General features: G+C 42.2%; 1 protein-coding gene across 1 annotated transcript in view; it reads right to left on the bottom strand.

Moving 5' to 3' along the window:
- Positions 1-18297, bottom strand: part of dhx35 (DEAH-box helicase 35) — a 114559-nt gene that overhangs the window by 28430 nt on the left and 67832 nt on the right. Inside the window, exons 11-13 of the mRNA XM_063041149.1 lie at positions 16494-16652; positions 7165-7375; positions 2662-2786 (exon numbers count right to left, since the gene is read on the bottom strand). Of these exons, the coding sequence (XP_062897219.1) occupies positions 2662-2786; positions 7165-7375; positions 16494-16652 (495 nt within the window). The remainder of the gene's footprint in view (positions 1-2661; positions 2787-7164; positions 7376-16493; positions 16653-18297) is intronic.

Raw genomic sequence — 18297 nt, 5'->3', positions numbered from 1 at the left:
ACACCTATAGAGAGAAAATCAATGAGGGATCAATCAGCTGAAAAGAGTGCCTTCTGGTACAACTCTTTTTTTCCCTCTCCCCTAATACTGAGTTTTATCCAATATTTTATTCCTTTGTGTTGTTGCTTATTCATAGCAATTAAACCTCTTTGAATTTGCGGTTGCTTGTGCATTAGGCATACATACCTCTGCAATCCGATCATTTTATTAAGAGTCTTCTCAGTTCTTTGAACCGCAACACATCAGCACACATTGATGCACGAGTACAGAAATGCCACTGTCAACACTAAGTCAATTACCTTAATGTCAGAGGGTGACTTTTTAATGTCTAAAGACAGAGCTACACACACACAAAATGCTGGCGGAACTCAGCAGGTCTGGCAGCATCTAAGGAAAGGAATAAATAGCCGACATTTTGGGCTGAGACCGTTCATTATATAGACATAAACTCAATATTTTTTCGAGGATGTTATCAGGAAAGTTGATGAAGGCAAGGCAGTGGATGTTGTCTGACTTTAGCAGGCCTATGACAAGGTTCCAGATGGAGGGTTGGTCAAGACGGGTTCAGTCACTTGGCATTCAAGATGAGGTAGTAAATTGGATTAGACATTGGTTTTGTCGAAGAAGCCAGAGAGTGGCTGTCTCTGACTGGAGTCTTGTGACTAGTGGTGTGTCGCAGGGATCGGTGCTGGATCCATTGTTATTTGGCATCTATATCAATGATCTGGATGATAATGTGTTAAGCTGGATCAGCAAATTTGCAGATGACGTCAAAATTGGGGGTGTACTTGACAGTGAGGAAGACTGTCAAAGCTTGCAGTAGAATCTAGACCAGATGGAAAAATGAGTTGAAAAATGGCAGATGGAAATCAATGCAGACAAGTGTGAGGTGTTGCACTTTGGGAGGACCAACAAGGGTAGGTCTTACACAGTGAGAGGTAGGGCACTGAGGAGTGCGGTAAAACAGGGATCTGTGAATACAGATCCATAATTCCTTGAAAGGAGCATTACAAGTAGATAGGGTTGTAAAAAGCTTTTGGCATATTGGCCTTCATAAATCCAAGTACTGAATACAGGAGTTGGGGTGTTAAGTTGAAATTATATAAAATGTTGGTGACACCTATTTTGGAGTATTGTGAGCAGTTTTGGTCATCTACCTACATGAATGATGTAAATAAGATTGAAATACTGCGGAGAAAATTTACAAGCATGTTGCCAGGTCTGGAGGACCTGAGTTACATGGAAAGGTTGAGTAGGTTAGGACTTTATTACTTGATGGGCACGTGGCCAAGTGGTTAAGGCGTTCGTCTTGGAATCTGAAGGTCGCTAGTTCGAGCCTCAGCTGTGGCGGCGTGTTTGTGTCCTTGAGCAAGGCACTTAACCACACATTGCTCTAGTCTCTGTGCGAGGAGTGGTGCCCCACAAAGACTTCCAATCTGCGCCTTGTAAGGCATGAAAATGCCCGACGCAGGCCTCTCATGGTCTGAGTCGACATTCCCTCCCTCCCTTATAACCTGGAACATAGAAGATTGAGAGCAGATTTGATAGCAGGGGTATAGATATAGTAAATGCAAGCACGCTTTGCAACTAAGATTGGGTGAGATTACAACTAGAGGTCACGGATTAAGGGTGAAAGGTGGAATGTTTAAGGGGAACATGAGGAGGAACTTCTTCACTGAGATGGTGGTGAGAGTGTGGAGTGAGCTGCCAGTGCAAGTAATGGATATGGGGTCAATTTCAACATTTAAGAGACATTTGGATAGGTACATGGATGAGAGGAGTATGGAGGGCTATGGACTGGGTGCAGGTTGATGGGACTAAACAGATTAATGGTTCTGGTTCAGCACAGACTAGATGGGCCAAAGGGCCTGTTTCTATACTGTTCTATCACTCTGTCTCTCTTCTATCAGGGTTTTAATGTCCTTTGCCAGAGTCTGAATACTGAACTATACATATAAAATACTGGAGGAACTCAGCAAATCAGGCACCATCTATGGAAATGAATAAACGGTTGACATTTAGGGTCGAGACCCTTCATCAGGACTGGAAGCTAAAGACAAAAGTTGCCATGGAAATGGAACTCTTGCTTCTTGCATCATGTCTTGATTCAAAGCTACCTTGATTAGAAGAATGAGGGGGTTCTCATTGAAACCCATCGAATATTGAAAGACCTAGATAGAGTGGATGTGGGGAGGATGTTTCCGATAGTAGGGGGCTCTAGGATCAGAGGACATAGCTCAGAATACAAGGATGTCCCTTTATAAGAGAGATAAGGAGGAATTTATTTTGCCAAGGGGTGGTGAATCAATTTATTGCCATGGACAGCTGTGGAGGCCAAATCATTGGTTACACTTAAAGTGGAGATTGACAGGTTCTTGATTAGTAAGGGCGTCAAAGAGAAAAGACAGCAGAATGGAGTTGAGAGGGATAATGAATAAACTGTGATGGAATGAAGGAACAGACTTGATGGGCCAAATGGCTTAATTCTGTCTTATTGTCTTGTACAGCCAGCCCTTCGAAATGCACTGAGCTAATCTTATGAGCTGCAACAAATTCCTCTTTGGAGCTTAAATCATAAACTTCACTTTTCAGGCCCCATGCACAGGATTATGTTCACTTGATAATAAATAGATGTTAGGTCAAGATACAGTAATTACTTACAGACAGAAAATTAAATCTCAGCACATTGTCAATGCCCAGTGCTTTCAGCTGAAGGATGACTGGGGCAAGGTTGCTGCGCTGCATCTCTGGCACTGTGGATTCCGGAAGCTTCTCAAATGTTTCCTCTAAAGACATAGCAAAAATCAGTTAATGTTCTAAAGTCTGCAATTCAAACTCTGCCAGGCTGTATTCTTACCTTTTTTTCCCTTATGCAGCTGGTGCAAAGGAGATTACTTCTTTGATTTAATCCCCAATACTTACTTCAGAACATGGAACAATGTACAGAAATTGCATTGGGAAACTGTAAACTATACATTTCAGCAGTCTGATTCGCTCTCCCAAGAGCAGATCCAACAAGCTACAGGACTTAGACAGATTATGAGAATGTGCAAAGAAGTGGCAGATGAAATACAGTGTTGAGAAATGTATAATCATGCACTTTGGTAGGAAAAATGAAAGGGTTGACTATTTTCTAAATGGAAGATAAATACAAAAATCTGAAGCGCAAAGGGACTCGGAAGTCCTTGTGCAGGATTGTCTAAAGATTAATTTGCAGGTCGAGTCTATGGTGAGGAAAGCAAATGCAATGTTAGCATTCATAGGATGTAACGTTGAGACGTTATAAAGCACTGGTGAGGCCTCACTTGGAGCATTGTGAGCAGTTTTAGGCCCCTTATCTTCGAAAGGATGTGCTGACACTGAAGAGGGTTCAAAGGAGGCTCACGAAAATGATTCCAGATTGAACAGCTTGGCATATAAAGAGCGTTTGATGGCTCTGGGCCTGTATTCACTAGAACTCAGAAGAATGAGGAGTGACCGCATTGAACCCTGTTGAATGTTGAAAGGCCTTGATAGAGTGGGTGTGGACAGGATGTCCCCTATGGTGGGAGAGTCTAGGAACAGAGGACACAGCCTCAGAATAGAGGGGTGTCCTTGTAGAACAGAGATGAGAAGGAATTTCTTTAGCCAGAGAGTGGTGAATCTGTGGAATTCATTGCCACAGGCAGCTGTGGAGGCCAAGTCCTTATGTACATTTAAGGCAGAGATTGATAGATTCTTGCTTGGTCAGGGCATGAAGGGATGGGGGGGGAAGGCAGAGATTAGGGCTGAGAGGAAAAATGGATCAACCATGATGAAATGGCAGAACAGATTCAATGGGCCAAATGGCCTAATTCTGCAGTTATATCTTATGGTCTATATGAAGACTAAAATTCCTATACAACAGTCCATGACTGTGAACTTCAGGAAAATGCAGACTGACCACTCCCTACTGCACATCAATGGCTCCTCCAAGGGAGAGACTCAGGTGCACCAGGTTTTTGGACAGCTCATCATGGATGATCTCACTTGGGCCCTCAACACCACAGCAGTGACTCCACTTCCTGAGGAGACTGAGGCTCCCCACCCCATTCGAACCACACTCTACTGGAGCACCATCGAGAAGTGTCCTAACTAGTTGTTTTGACTGTCTGGTATGGGAATTGCAAAGCATCTGACCACGAGACCCAACAACAGATTGGGAGGACCGCTAAAAGAATCATCGGGGTCTCTCTCCCCACCATCCAGTCCATATGCCAGAAGCACTGCGTTCGCTGAGCTCTCAGTGTTATCAGTGACCCCTCCCATCCGTCCCACAATCTCTTTGCCCTCCTACCATCTGGCAGAAGGCACCGCAGTTTAAGAACAAGAACTATCAGGCTGGGCAAGCTTCCTCCTCCAGGTTGTGAGACTTCTGAACACCCTGATACCACCCAGTACACATTATTTATGACAGCACCAGTAGGAGTAACACCGTGTGTATTTAACTATATGTCATTTTCACACGTGCATCTACAGAATATGTTTTTTATTATTATCTGTTAATATTATTTAAATACTGCATGTATATGTGTATGGTTGAATGACAATAAACTTGAACTAGAACTTGAATCTCTTTGGGACAATGTTGCTCCTTATCCCTATTCTTCCACGTGGATAAGTTGATTAAGAAGACACGGGGAACAGGGCACATTTATTCACAGGATGAGGCATACAAGAGCAGGGAGCTCATGCTGGGAACGTGCAGTATAAAAACAACAGTTAGATAAGAGCTAAAGTAAAGTTTTTAGTTCTGGTCACCCTACACCATTGGAAAGTACACACAGCAGATGATAAGGTTTGAAAAATCTAGTTAGATGGACAGCTTGGCTACACTGTGCTTCATTTCCACATTGGAAACTTAACTGAAGTGTATAAAAGTGGATAGGTTGAACATGGAGAACCTATTTTCCTTAGCAGAAGGTCAACACGTCAAACTGAGGTCATTGAGAATCAATTACATTTAATGACATACAGGTGAGGGCAGACAGCTTAAGTTCACTTCCAAAATATAGGGTGGAGCCAGAAACTCACACATTAGTTAAAGTCTGTGGACAGAATGTGGTGATTAGTCTGAATTAAATTACTTGGGGTGGTATGGACGCAATGGGTTATAGGTTCTTCTTCTGTCCTCATTCACTTGAAAGGAACTGTTGAACCTGATTTAAAAAGGTAAAAGGTTTATTTTTCCCTGAAACTTTATTTTAATTATTTTATTAATTTGTGTTTGAGTAACTGGATCATTCTAGTAGTTACTTTTAACCCCCTGGCTTAAATTACCCAATTTCAAATCAGCTTCAGAATTAAAGTTCAAAGTAAGTTTATTCTCAAAGCACATATATGTCACTATATACAGCTCTGGGATTCATTTTCTTGTGGGCATACTGAATAAATCCACAACAGAATAATAACCATAAAAAAATCTATGAAAGACCATTGAGCAAAAGACAAGAACCTGTGCAAATACAAAAGAAATAAATGAGCAAAAGAACCTGTGCAAATACAAAAGAAATAAATAATAATAATATAAATAAATAAATAAGCAAGCAAGCAAGCAAGCAGTAAATATCGAGAACGTGAGATGAAGAGTCCTTGAAATAAGTTCATAGGTTGCGTGAACGTTTCAACGACGGGGGCAAGTGAATTTGAGTGAACCAGTCCCCTTTGGTTCAAGATACTGATGGTTGAGAAGTAACTGTATATGAACCTGGTGGTGTGACTCCTAAGACTCCTGCACCTTCTTCCTGATGGCAGTAGTAAGAAGGGAACATGCCTTGGGTGGTAGGTGTCCCTGATGATGGATGCTGCTTTCCTGCGACAACACTTTGTGTAGATATGCTCAATGGTGGGCAGGTGGGGGGCTTTACCTGTGATGGACTAAGCTGTATCCACTACCTCTTATAGGACTGGTCGTTCAAGGGCATTGGTGTTTCTGTACCAGGCTGTGATGCAGCCAGTCACTACACATCTATAGATGTTAGTCAAAATTTTAGATGTCATACCGAATCTTCACAAACCTATAACGAATTTGAAGCACTGCTATGCTTTCGTCATAACTGTACTTACATACTGGACCCAGGACAAGTCCTCTGAGTTGATAACACCGGGGAATTTAAAGTTGCTCACCCACGCCACCCCTGATGAGGACTTGCTCATAGAACCCTGGTTTCCTCCTCCTGAAGTTGAGTGAGAGGTTGTTGTTGTGGCACCACATAGCCAGATTTTCAATCCCCCTCCTATATGCTGATTCATCACCACCTTTGATTCAGTGGCGTCATCAGCAAACTTGAATGTGGCATTGGAGCTGTGTTTTACCACACAGTCATAAGTGGAAAGTGAGTAGTGCAGGGGGCTAAGCACACAGCATTGTAGTGCGCCTGTGCTGATGGAGACTGTGGAGGAGTTGTTGTTGCTAATCCAAACTGACTGGGGTCTCCAAGTGAGGAAATCGAGGATCCAATTTCACAAGGAGGCATTTAGACCACGATTATGAAGCTTATTGATTACTTTTGATGATAGTATTGAATGCCAAGCTGTAGTCAATAAATAATTTATTTGTTTAGAGATAAAGCACAGTAACAAGCCCTTCCAGCCCAGCAAGTCTGTACTGTCTGTTACACCCATGTGACCAATTTGCCTACTAACCCGAACATACGTTGCTGGAATGAGGGAGGAAACTGGAGCACCCGGAGGAAGCCCACATGGTCACGGGAAGAACGTACAAACTCCTTACGGACAGTGGAGGAATTGAAGCCAGATCACTAGCACTGTAATGGCACTACCCCAACTACTATGCCAGTGTGCTCACTGTGCTATTGTTGTTGTTCCTTTCCATTCCTTGTGGCACATCGGGTGGCAACCTTGCTGTTTCTTTAGCATATATGTCTGTGATTTTTGAGATGGAAGTTGCTAGCTCAACGCTCAACCCTGCACAGATGGAAAGCGTACAAGGAGCCGGCCAGATTCGAACGCAGGGCCACTCGCCTTGAAGTTTGGTGCAGATGCCACTACACCACTGGCTGGATCACAGTGATGCAAGTCTGAAATATAGTACCCTGATAGATTAAAGTTACTCCACGAGCAACAACAACAAGCTCCGTAATAGCGTTTGGGTTAAATGAAAGCTCTCCACGCCCATTTTCCCACCTGTGCACAACCTGTAGCACTTCCCCGAGCGGTTTCGACCAGCACGTCCTGCTCGCTGGGCTGCGGATGCCTGGGAGACCGGAGTTACCACGAGAGACTCGATACCTGTCCTGGGATTGTAGGCCCTCAGCTTCACAAAGCCGCAGTCAATGACGAAAACTATTCCGTTTATAGTGATTGATGTTTCTGCTACATTTGTGGCCACCACTATCTGGAGAGAGAAGTGAAAAAACATGCATTGTACCTTTGAAAAGCCATAAGGTCATGCTGAACTTTCATTATTCACTAGATTTATTGGAGTACAGAGGTATTTTTAGAATAGTAATAGATATAAACTCAGTGGCCACATAATTAGGTTCCTCCTGTAGCTAATAAAGTGGCCACTGAGTGCATGTTCGTGGTCTTTTGCTGCTATAGCCCATTTCAAGGCTTTACGTGTTGTGCATGTAGAGATGCTCTTCTGCACACCACTGTTGTAACACCTGGTTCTTCGAGCTACTGTCATCTTCCTGTCAGCTTGAACCGCTTTGGCCATTCTCCTCTGACCTCTCTCATTAACAAGGCATTTTTGCCACTCACTGGATGTTTTTTTTTGCTTTTTTGCACCATTCTCTGCAAGCTCTAGAGACTGTTGTACATCAAAATCTGAGGAGATCAGCAGCTTCTGAGATACTTAAACCACCCCATATGGCACCAACAATCATTTCACAGTCAAAGTCACTGAGGTCACATTTCTTCCCCATTCAGATATTTGGTCTGAACAACTCAACCTCTTGACCATGTCTGCGTGCTTTTATACATTGAGTTGCTGCCACATGATTGGCTGACTAGATATTTGCATTAACGAGCAGGTGTGCCTAATAAAGTAGCCACTGAGTGTTAGTGACCTCAGCTATGGGGAATAACTAGACAAACTGGCATTGCTTTCCCTAGAGCAAAGAACGTTCAGAAGAGATTTTAGAAGACGTGTTCAAAAGTGATTTAATGGCATAAATAAGAAATAGTTTTCACTGGCAGGAAGTTTGTTAATTAGAGTGCACAGATTTATGCAAAATGCCAAAAGCATTGCCAAAGACTCTTTCTTATGCAGCAGGTTGTTATGACCTGAAATGCACTGCCTGGAAGACAGATGGAAACACATTCAAGAATATCGTTCAGAATGGAATACATAATTGTGAAAAGGAAAGGCATATTGAATAGCTGTAAGGAAAGAGCAAGGAAATAGGACTAATTGGATCGTTCTTTCAAAAGCTGGCATTGGTACATTAGGTCAAATGCATCTCTTCTGTGTTACATTGTTATGATTCTCTGGTGATCTTCTTCTGTTAATGTTTTAAAGAATTAAAAGGTACTGAGCTATTTTCTACCTTAGTGGTACACTCTGCTACAGAATAAAGTAATTAGAGAAGTGGAGTTACTAAATGAACATAAACTCAAGAAATTCTGCAGATGCTGGAAATCTGAGCAACAAACAGACAAAATGCTGGAGGAACTCAGCAAACCAGGCAGCATCTATGGAAAAGAGTACAGTCGATGTTTCCGCCTGAGACCCTTCAGCAGGGCTGGAGAAAAAGGCATTTGTCACTGCTGTGAGCAGTTTTGGACCCCTTATCTAAGAAAGAATGTGCTGGAATTGGAGAGGGTCCAGTGAAGTTCACAAGAATGAAAGCATTAATGTTTGAGTAGTTTGATGGCTCTGGATTTGCCCCATTGAGTCTCTTCCCATCATAGCTGATTTATTATCCCTCTCAACCTCACTTTCCTATCATCTCCCCATAATCTTTGACGCCCTTACTAATCAAGAACCGATCAACTTTCACTTTAAGTATACCCTGTGACTTGGCCTCCACTGCCATCTCTGGCAATGAATTCCAGATTCACCATCCTCTGGCTAAAGGTATTTCTCCTCATCTCTGTTCCAACGCTGAACCCTTCAATTCTGAAGGTGTGTCCTTTGGTCCTAAAATCCCCCACCATAGGAAACATCCTCTCCACATCCACTCTATCTAGGCCTTTCAATATGCAGTAGGTTTCAATGAGATCCCCCCCCCACCTCATTCTTCTAAACTCCAAAGAGTACAGGACCAGAGCCATTAAACGCCCCTTATACATTAACCCTTTCATTCCTGCAACCAATGTGGGTCTTCACTCTAACAAGAGGAAACAAAAGGCAGGCTATCCTCTAAACGGAAAGAGGTTGTGAATGAGTGGAATAGAGACATATTGGTGTTCTTGTGCATGAAACAGAAAAAGTTAGCAGACGAGTGCAGCAAGTAATTAATAATGGAAATGGAACATTATTATTGCTTGGGCATTGAAGTTTAGAAATAGGGAAGTAAGCATCGTTATAATTGTACTTGGTGGTTACTGTGCATATCTTTGGTCTGCGTATTGAAAATAAACATTTACTAGCATTGCAGATAGTCTGGAGGAGATTCAGTAGACATTTATTTATTGAGGTACAGCGTGGAATAGGGCTTTCCGGCCCTTTCAGCGCACTGCCCAGCAATCCCGATGTAATCCAAGCCTAATCACAGGACAGTTTACAATTTACCAATTAACCTACCAACCAGTAGGTCTTTGGACTATGGGAGGAAACTGGAGCACCCAGAGAAAACCTTCACGGTCACAAGAACATACAAACTCCTTATAGCCAGAGGTGGGAATTGAACCCAGGTCGCCTGTACTGTAAAGTGTTGTGCTAACCACCAAGCAACTATGCTGCTTGTTCCTGAGATGAGAGAGTTGCCCTCTCATAAATAACAAAGAAGTTGAATTCTTCGGAATTCAGAAATAAAACTACTGAAACACATGAGATCCTAAGGAGCAGTTGTCAAGCTATTTCCACCAGTTGGACAGTCTTGAAAGAAGGGACATAGTTAGAAGATAAGTGGCAGTAACACATATTCATTTCTTCTTGCAGAGCAGGGTGAACCTCTGGAATTCTCTGACCTGTGAGATTTTTGAGGGAATATTTCAAGAGAAGATAGATCTATTTTTGAATGATTGGAGAAATGGGACCCAACATATTGATGAAATTACAACGATGGCAGCTATACTTCATTAGAAGTTTGAGAAGATTTAGTATGCAACCAAAGACTCGTAAATTTCTACAGATGTACTGTGAAGAGCATTCTGATTAGTTGCTTCACTGACTGGTATGGAGGAACTAATGTACAGGATTGGAAACATCTGCAGAGGGTTGTAATCTCAGTCAGCTCCATCGTGGGCACCAGCCTCCCCACCATCAAGGACATCTTCAAAAGGTGATGCCTCAAAAAAAGATGGCATCCATCATTCGGGAGTGCAGTGTTATGTGTTTTACTGGAACGGGGCTGCACGAGAACATACCCAATCAAAACTTCTCCATGGATGGCTTCCAGACCGTTTGGGCTGACCGGAAGTGCACTGAGAGCAGTAAGCGTAAAGGAGTTGGGTGCTTACTGTTCTGGTTAACAACAGATGGTGCAATCCGGGTCATATTACGATCGAGGAACGTGTTTGTGGACCAGATATTGAATTTTTTGCTGTTGGACCCCGGCCATATTCCACCGAGATACAATACTGGGCATCTCGGGAGGTTGTTCCTGCCTGTGGCCATCGAACTTTGCAGCTCCTCCTGAGGAGGGTCAGACACCCTGAGCCAATAGGCTGGTCCTGGACTTATTTCCATCTGGTATAGTTTGCATTTTGTTGTTTGATTGTTTGTGGTTTTTATATTGCTATATCTATGCTCTATTCTTGGTTGGTGCAGCTGTAACGAAACCCAATTTCCCTCAGGATCAATAAAGTGTATCTATCTATTTATCTATTAAGGGCCCTCACCACCCAGGACATGCCCTCTACTCATTACTACCATCAGGAAGGAGGTACAGGGGCCTGAAGGCACACACCCAATGATTCAGCAACAGTTTCTTCCCCTCTCCCATCATATTTATGAACTGTCCATGAACCTGGTAACACTACACTATTTTGCTCTCTGTTTGCACTACTTGTTATACTTTTTAGTATTTCTTACTAACTTATAGTTGTTTAATATACTTCACTGTACTGCTGCCACAAAACAATAGATTTCACAACATGTCAGTGATAATAAACCTGATTCTAATTTTGAACTGAGACCTTGGAAACTAGCAGAGAAGAGGAGCTGAGACCTGACACAGATCAATATGATCATATTGAATGGTGGGGCACATTTGAAGGGCCAGCTAACCTAATCCTGCTATTTCCTTCTGTAACCACAATTATAAAATAAAATGTGTTCATAAATATAAATCTAAATATTTCTTCCTTTCAAATAATATGGAATTAGGAACTGGATTATTGTCACATGCACTGCGATAGTGGAAAATGTTTATCTAGCATACTGTTCATACAGATCAATTCATTGCACAGTGCAAGGTAAAACAATAACAGAATGCAGAATAAGGTGCATCAACTACAGAGTAAGTGCAGTGTAGGTAGGCAATACAGTGCAAGATCATAACAAGATAGCTTGTGTGGTCAAGAGTCCATAACGTCTGCAAGATACGTTGAACAGGACGCTTAACAATAATGTATTTATAGAACAATTTTCATACAAGCTATGTAGTTCAAAGTGTTTTACACTGGGATAAAGTGCAAACATGAAAATACAACAAGGTGCTGGTTAAAAGCAAGGTTAAATAAATCGATTTTGACCTGGCATTTACAAGTTAACCGAGTCTGCATAGCTTTAAGTTTTAGGTATTGAGTTCCACAGTTCAGTAGCACAATTAGAAGAAAGCTGACCTGCGATTTATCTTTTGAGGGAGATTGTTTAAAATTTAAGAGGCCTTTGATGCCTTTGTGTCTCTTTTAAAATTCACTCACAGGATGTGGGCATTGTTGTCACCTACCCCTAACAGCTCAGCAAGAAGTGGCAGTGGTGGGAAACCTTCTTGAGCCACTTTAGCACCTTTTTAAAAAATAAAAATACTTCTGTCAACAAGCAAAGGCAGACCATTCAGAACACAGCACATTGCCGCCAGATTCAGTCTTAGATAGAGGGAAGGAAAAGCCAAGAACTCTATTTACCTCCCATATAAAGAAAAAGCACGGAGGATTAGAGAAGTCAGAATCAGAATCAGGTTTAATATCACTGGCATATGTCATGAAATTTGTTGTCTTTGCAGCAGTAGTACAATAAAGTACATAATAGAGAAAAAACATGAATTACAGTAAGTGTGTATATTAAATAAATAAATAGTGCAAAAATGAAAATTAAAAAAGTAGTGAGGTAGTGTTCATGGGTTCAATGTCCATTCAGAAATCAGTTGGCAGAAGGGAGGAAGCTGTCCTGAATCATTGAGTGTGATTCTGCAGGCTCCTGTACCTCCTCTCTGATGGTAGCAATAATAGGGCATGTCCTGGGAGCTGGGGGTCCTTAGAGATGGATGCCGCCTTTTTGAGGCATTGATCCCTGAAGATGTCTTGGATACCATGCATGCTAGTGCTGATGCTGACGAAGTTTACAACTCTCTGCAGTTTATTTCGATCCCGTGCAGTAGCCCCCACCACCATACCCAACGGTGATGCAGACAGTTAGAATGCTCTCTACAGTACATCTGTAGAAATTTGCGAATATCTTTGGTAACATACCAAATCTTCTCAAACTCCTGACGAAGTATAGCTGCTATCATGCCTTCTTTGTAGCAGCATCAATATGTTGGGCCCAGGCTAGATCCTCAGAGGTACTGACACCCAGGAACTTGAACTTGCTCACTCTTTCCAACTCTATGAGGATTAGTGAGGTAAGGAAGAACTGAACACTAAAACCATACAAAAATCCAAAAGCTAGCACAAATCCTGCCATCTCAGAAGAAATAAAAAAACAGGTGATAAGACAGGCGGTGAAAAGTGCAAAGAAGGAGGTTTCAAATGAAACCTTCAGGGGATATTAAAAAAAACACACACACATTGGGATCAAGAGATGTTTGGGAGGACTGTTTTTTGAGGTTTCATAGCTGGTTGATTTCACAGGAACACTAAAGAAATTAGAGTAGGCCCCTCAAGCTTGCCCTGCCATTCATTATGAGCATGGCTGATCCATTACTGGGTGAAATGACAGAGGCAGCCCATTGTTCTCTAAATATATCAAACTAAGCCTTTGTAGAGTCATATCTCTGTTGTTCCTTTCCACACCTTGTGGCACGTTGGGCAGCAAACTTGCTGACTTCTTGGCATTTGTCTGTTTTTTATGATGCTGCATTGTGAGCTGTCAGTCAACCCAGCACGGATGGAATGCTTGCAAGGAGCTGGCGGATTTGAACCCGGGACTACTCACCTTAAAGTCTGATGTGGATGCCACTACACCACCGACCCGCTAAAGTCATAACATAGCTTCTACCCAACTTGTTTTATGGTCAAGAAATACCAGCAGGAAAATGAATCTCAGGGTACTATATGGTGACATGTATACATAGTTTCATACTAAGCTTACTTTGAACTTTGATCTAGGTATAAAGAGCAGCATTCTATTAATCATCTTGAATATTTTTGTGCAGTTCCATAACATGTTTTAGCTCCTCTTCCAAACCAGCTCTCCATAACCTCTCACTTCTTCAACCTTTCAGATATTCATCTACCATCATCTTGCACATCATGTCAGCCTGGACAAACTTGGGTTGTTTTCTCCAGAGCGGCGGAGGCTGAGGGGAGATCTGATAGAGGTTTATAAAATTATGAGAGACATAGATAGAGTAGACAGAGAGCACCTGTTTCCCAGGGTAGAAACGTCTAATACCAGAGGGCATGTTCTGAAGGTGAGGGGAGGTAGGTTCAAAGGGGATGTGCAGGATAAGTTTTTTACTCAGAGAGTGGTGGATGCCTGAAATGGCCTGCCTGGTAGGTGGCAGAAGCAAATACAATTTAAGAGATGTTTAGGTAGGCACATGAATATGAGGAAGATAGAGGGATATGGAGGGATTAGTGTTTGGAGGTTATTTATTAGCTGGTTCAGCATAACATTGTGGGCTGAAGGGCCCACTCCTGTGCTGTATTGTTCTATGTTTGTCCTACCTCTCTCTGCCACAGAGAGCTCCAAGGATTGGAGGTGTGCTGATGGGCATTTAGGATTTATAACTGGGCTCAGGTAAGGTTAGTACTAAAATGAATGATTCGTGTTAGTAAGGACTCAATGGACCGAAAGGCCTGGTTTCTGTGCTAAATGATTCTCTGAATGGGCAACGCAGCAGCAAATGGATTTCAACACACCAAGGTAGCATAGTGGTTACCGTGACGCTATTACACTTTGGGGTGTTCTGGAGTTCAAAGTTCAATTCCTGTGGCATTCTGTAAGGAGCCTCTGTATGTTTTCCCTTTACTGGTTTTTCACCTGGAACCTACCAGCCTTCTCCTTCCCACCCTTCCCCCACCTTCTTTATAGGGCCTCTGCCCCTTCCCTCTTCAGTCCTGACGAAGGGTTCCGGCCCGAATCGTCGACTGATCATTTCCGCAGATGCTGCCCGACCTGCTGAGTTCCTCCAGCGTGTTGTGAGTGTTGCTCTGTATGTTTTCCCTGTGGAATGCATGGGTTTTCTCTGAGTCCTCTGATGTCCTCTGATTTCCTCCCACAGTCCAAAGGTTACCAGTTAGAAGGTTAATAGGTCATTGTAAATGGACCCAAGATTAGGTTAGGGGTACGTTGGGGGTTGCTGGGCAGTGTGGCTCAAAGGGCCAAAAGGGCCTATTCTGCACTGCATTTCTAAATAAAATAAAATAAAAGATCACAATAAGGTAGATTGTGAGCTTAAAAGCCCATCTTGTCATACATGAAGCCCGTTCTAGAGTCAGGTAACATTGGAAACACTGTTAACAGTGAAACAATTCTGGATTCTAATAACTGTGGGACAGGAGTTCTGTATCTTCTGCCTGATGGGAGAAGGATGAAGAGAGAATGTCCGGGATGGGTGGGGTCTTTGAATATGCTGGCTGCTTTACTGAGCTTAGAGTTTAGACACAAGAGATTCTGCAGATGCTGGAAATATTGAGCAACACATGCACAAAAAAAAATGCCGGAGGAGTTTAGCAGCATCTATGATTAGGTTAAGGTTGATCGGGTTTGTTGGGGGTTGCTGGGGTGGTGTGGCTCGAGGGGCCGGAAGAGCCTACTCTGTGCTGTATTGCTACATAAATAAATAAACAAACAAACAAATGTACATGTCAGCATCCACTTTGAACCTAAACAGGATAGAACAATGTACTCTCTGCACATTACATATCTTCATGCTTGTGGATAGAAGGTTGTGCTTTACCTGAATAGCTTTTGATTGTGGAAGCATTAGCATTGTAGATTGAACTGCTGCCTTCACTGCTGTATATTTTTAAGATTCTTCAATTTTAGCCTTGCAGCTCTCTTTCCACTTCTGGTCCCTTAATATTGTCTTTACTCCCAACACTAGTTCATTATTTAAAATGTTTGAGGCCTAAAGGGGCAAAGATTCCATTTACTTATCATGAACATGTCATGGAATTGCACAGAAATATTCAAGATGGCTAATGGCATGCTGCCCTTTATACCTAGATGACCATAAAACAAGTGGGTAGAGGTTATGTTAGTTTGAACACTCTATACTGGGGCACCGCTGTCACTTCACCTCAGAAATGATATATTAACTTTCAGAAAAGTTTATTATAAATTTACCAAATCGATGGTTGGAATGCAAGCTTGAACTACAAAGAGAAAATACAGAAACTAATGCTTATTTTTGGAGTTTTGAAGAGATTTAGGTAATGGATTGAAGTTTTCAAGATATCAGGAACTGTTATTGTAGATAGGGAGAAACTAATTCTGCCACTCCAGGTATAGGACCAGAGTTGAGGGCTAAACTTTATAACTTGTACAAGCAAAATTTGGAACTATGACCTTCGATTGCAAATTGTTGCTGCTGGGTTTGATTGTTAACTCTAAATCTGGCACTGATAAATTTTTGTTAACATTAGTTATTACGGATTCAGATTCTGATTCATTTGTCACAAATATATTTAAATATGCAGTGAAATGCATTGTTTGTGTTAAAAACCAACACACCAAAGGATGTGCTGGGGGCAGCCCGCAAGTGTTGTCCCACGTTTTGGTGCCAAAGTAGATGTGGACCAGAAGAAGAAGAAAGAGCTGAATCATAGAACAGCCTCCACCTTTTGTTACATATTTTATGATCCTGATTTTTTGGTATTCAGTTCAGAGATCAAGAGCAACATGCTGGCTTTCACCCTGACAGAAGTCATTGCCCACAGCACTGATGGAGAGAAAATGAGGGAACTGACTGCTGCTCGAAATTTCTAACAGAGGATTTGTTTCTGTATCCCACCTTCCTGCAGTTGGGAGACATTCGTTCAAAGACTTTCATCTGTTCACTGGAGGGCAGCCCTGCATACATAGGAAGAACGCGAAGGTGCTTTTTCATCCCGCTGCGGGAAAGAGCTCGGGCCTGCTCTATCACCATGGAAACCACCATCTCCACTTCCTCCTGCAAAATGAAAATACTGCTGTAAAGGAATTTCAATGCAAGGACCAGTGTGGTTCTGAATTCCCTTGCTCCACTATATAAAAATAATTCACACTATGATAAATATTTGGCTACTTTGCTTTCTCTTATTCAGTCTGTGCTCTCACAATTCTGCCTGATACTTCTATATATCTTCTTTTTTACAAAATACCAACAGTTTTACTTCTCCCTATGTTCTATTTTTAGCACATAGTTGAATGTACCTGTTAAAGCAGCTGAATTAGTTTCAGTTTGGACTACCAAGACATACCAAATAACTTACTTACTGCCTGTTATGCCGCTGGCATTTAGGGCAGCAGTGAAGGTCCTCCATCCCTGTCTGTATAGAAGAGTTCTTCATTGCTGTTTCCTTATCAATTTTGTTTTACCAGTTAGCCCTAAGTTGAACCCCCAAACCTGGAAGACCATGGACCACTCTTGGTCAAGCCTCTGCCCTTTGACCTGTTTGGCACGGATGAGCCTACGCATAAAGCCAACATAGCTCTCTGGGTCACTGGGGCACGCAAGCCTCCAAACCGCATGATGAGTCTATGGCTCCTCTTTCCAAATAAGCAGGTCAACAATTCCATTAACATAATTTTGTTTTTATTTTTCATTTAGGGACATAACACAGTTACAACATCCCAACGAGACTGCGTTGCCCAATTATACCCGTGTGACCAATTATCCTACTAATCCGTACATCTTTAGAACAAGGAAGGAGACTGGAGCATCCGGGGGAAAACTGATCACAGGGAGAACATGCAAACTCCTTACAGACAGCGACGGAATTGAACTTGGGTCCCTGGTACTGTAATAGTCTTATGCTAACCGCTACGCCCCCCAAAACTATGGTAACCAATACGTTAAAAATAGTGCAGAAGGAATTAAAGTCGCATTATCTTAAGAACAGACATCTGTTACTTCCAACCTTACCACAGAGAGACTGTTTAAATGGTATATAAGATAACGAGATTCAAATTAAGTATGCACATGCTTAGCAAGTGTACTAAGATTTGCCAAACAATACACATTTCATCAGAACTAGGCAACTGCAAAATGCTTTGATAAAATGCTGAATAAAATTAATCTTTATACCCTGAAGCCCAACTGTTCAGCATCAGCAAGATTTCTTTTCATATAAAGGAAGGAGACACAATGCATTATTTGCAGCTTGTGTGCATTTGTTCACATGTGCTACGGTCAGTGGGCACCCAACATGCAAAATACCTCACACAAGTTAGCACCTTCCGTCATAAATCGAGATTATGAGTGTTCCTCAAAGTGGACTCTGACTCACTGCTTTCACAGCCTCAGAACAGAACAACATCCCTCTAGAACTGAGGTAATCAGGAATTCCTTTAGCCAGAAGGTGGTGATTCTGTGGAATTCATCACCACTGACGGCTATGGAGGCTATCATTGGGTATATTCAAAGCGGAGGTTGATAGGTTCGTGATTACGTGCTGTGTCATATGATGTGGGCGATCATGGTCTTTCTATGATGATGATTATACCTAGCAAATTTTTCTTGATTGTTCTTGACAGAAGTGGTTTGTCATTGCCTTCTCCTGGGCAGTGTCTTTACAAGTCGGGCAACCATAGTCATTATCAATACTCTTCAGGGA

This window comes from Mobula hypostoma, chromosome 2 (assembly GCF_963921235.1).
Source record: "Mobula hypostoma chromosome 2, sMobHyp1.1, whole genome shotgun sequence".
NCBI classification, from domain to species: Eukaryota; Metazoa; Chordata; class Chondrichthyes; order Myliobatiformes; family Myliobatidae; genus Mobula; species Mobula hypostoma.
Note: the sequence above shows the minus strand (reverse complement) of the source record. Positions and strands in the feature narration are given on the sequence as shown.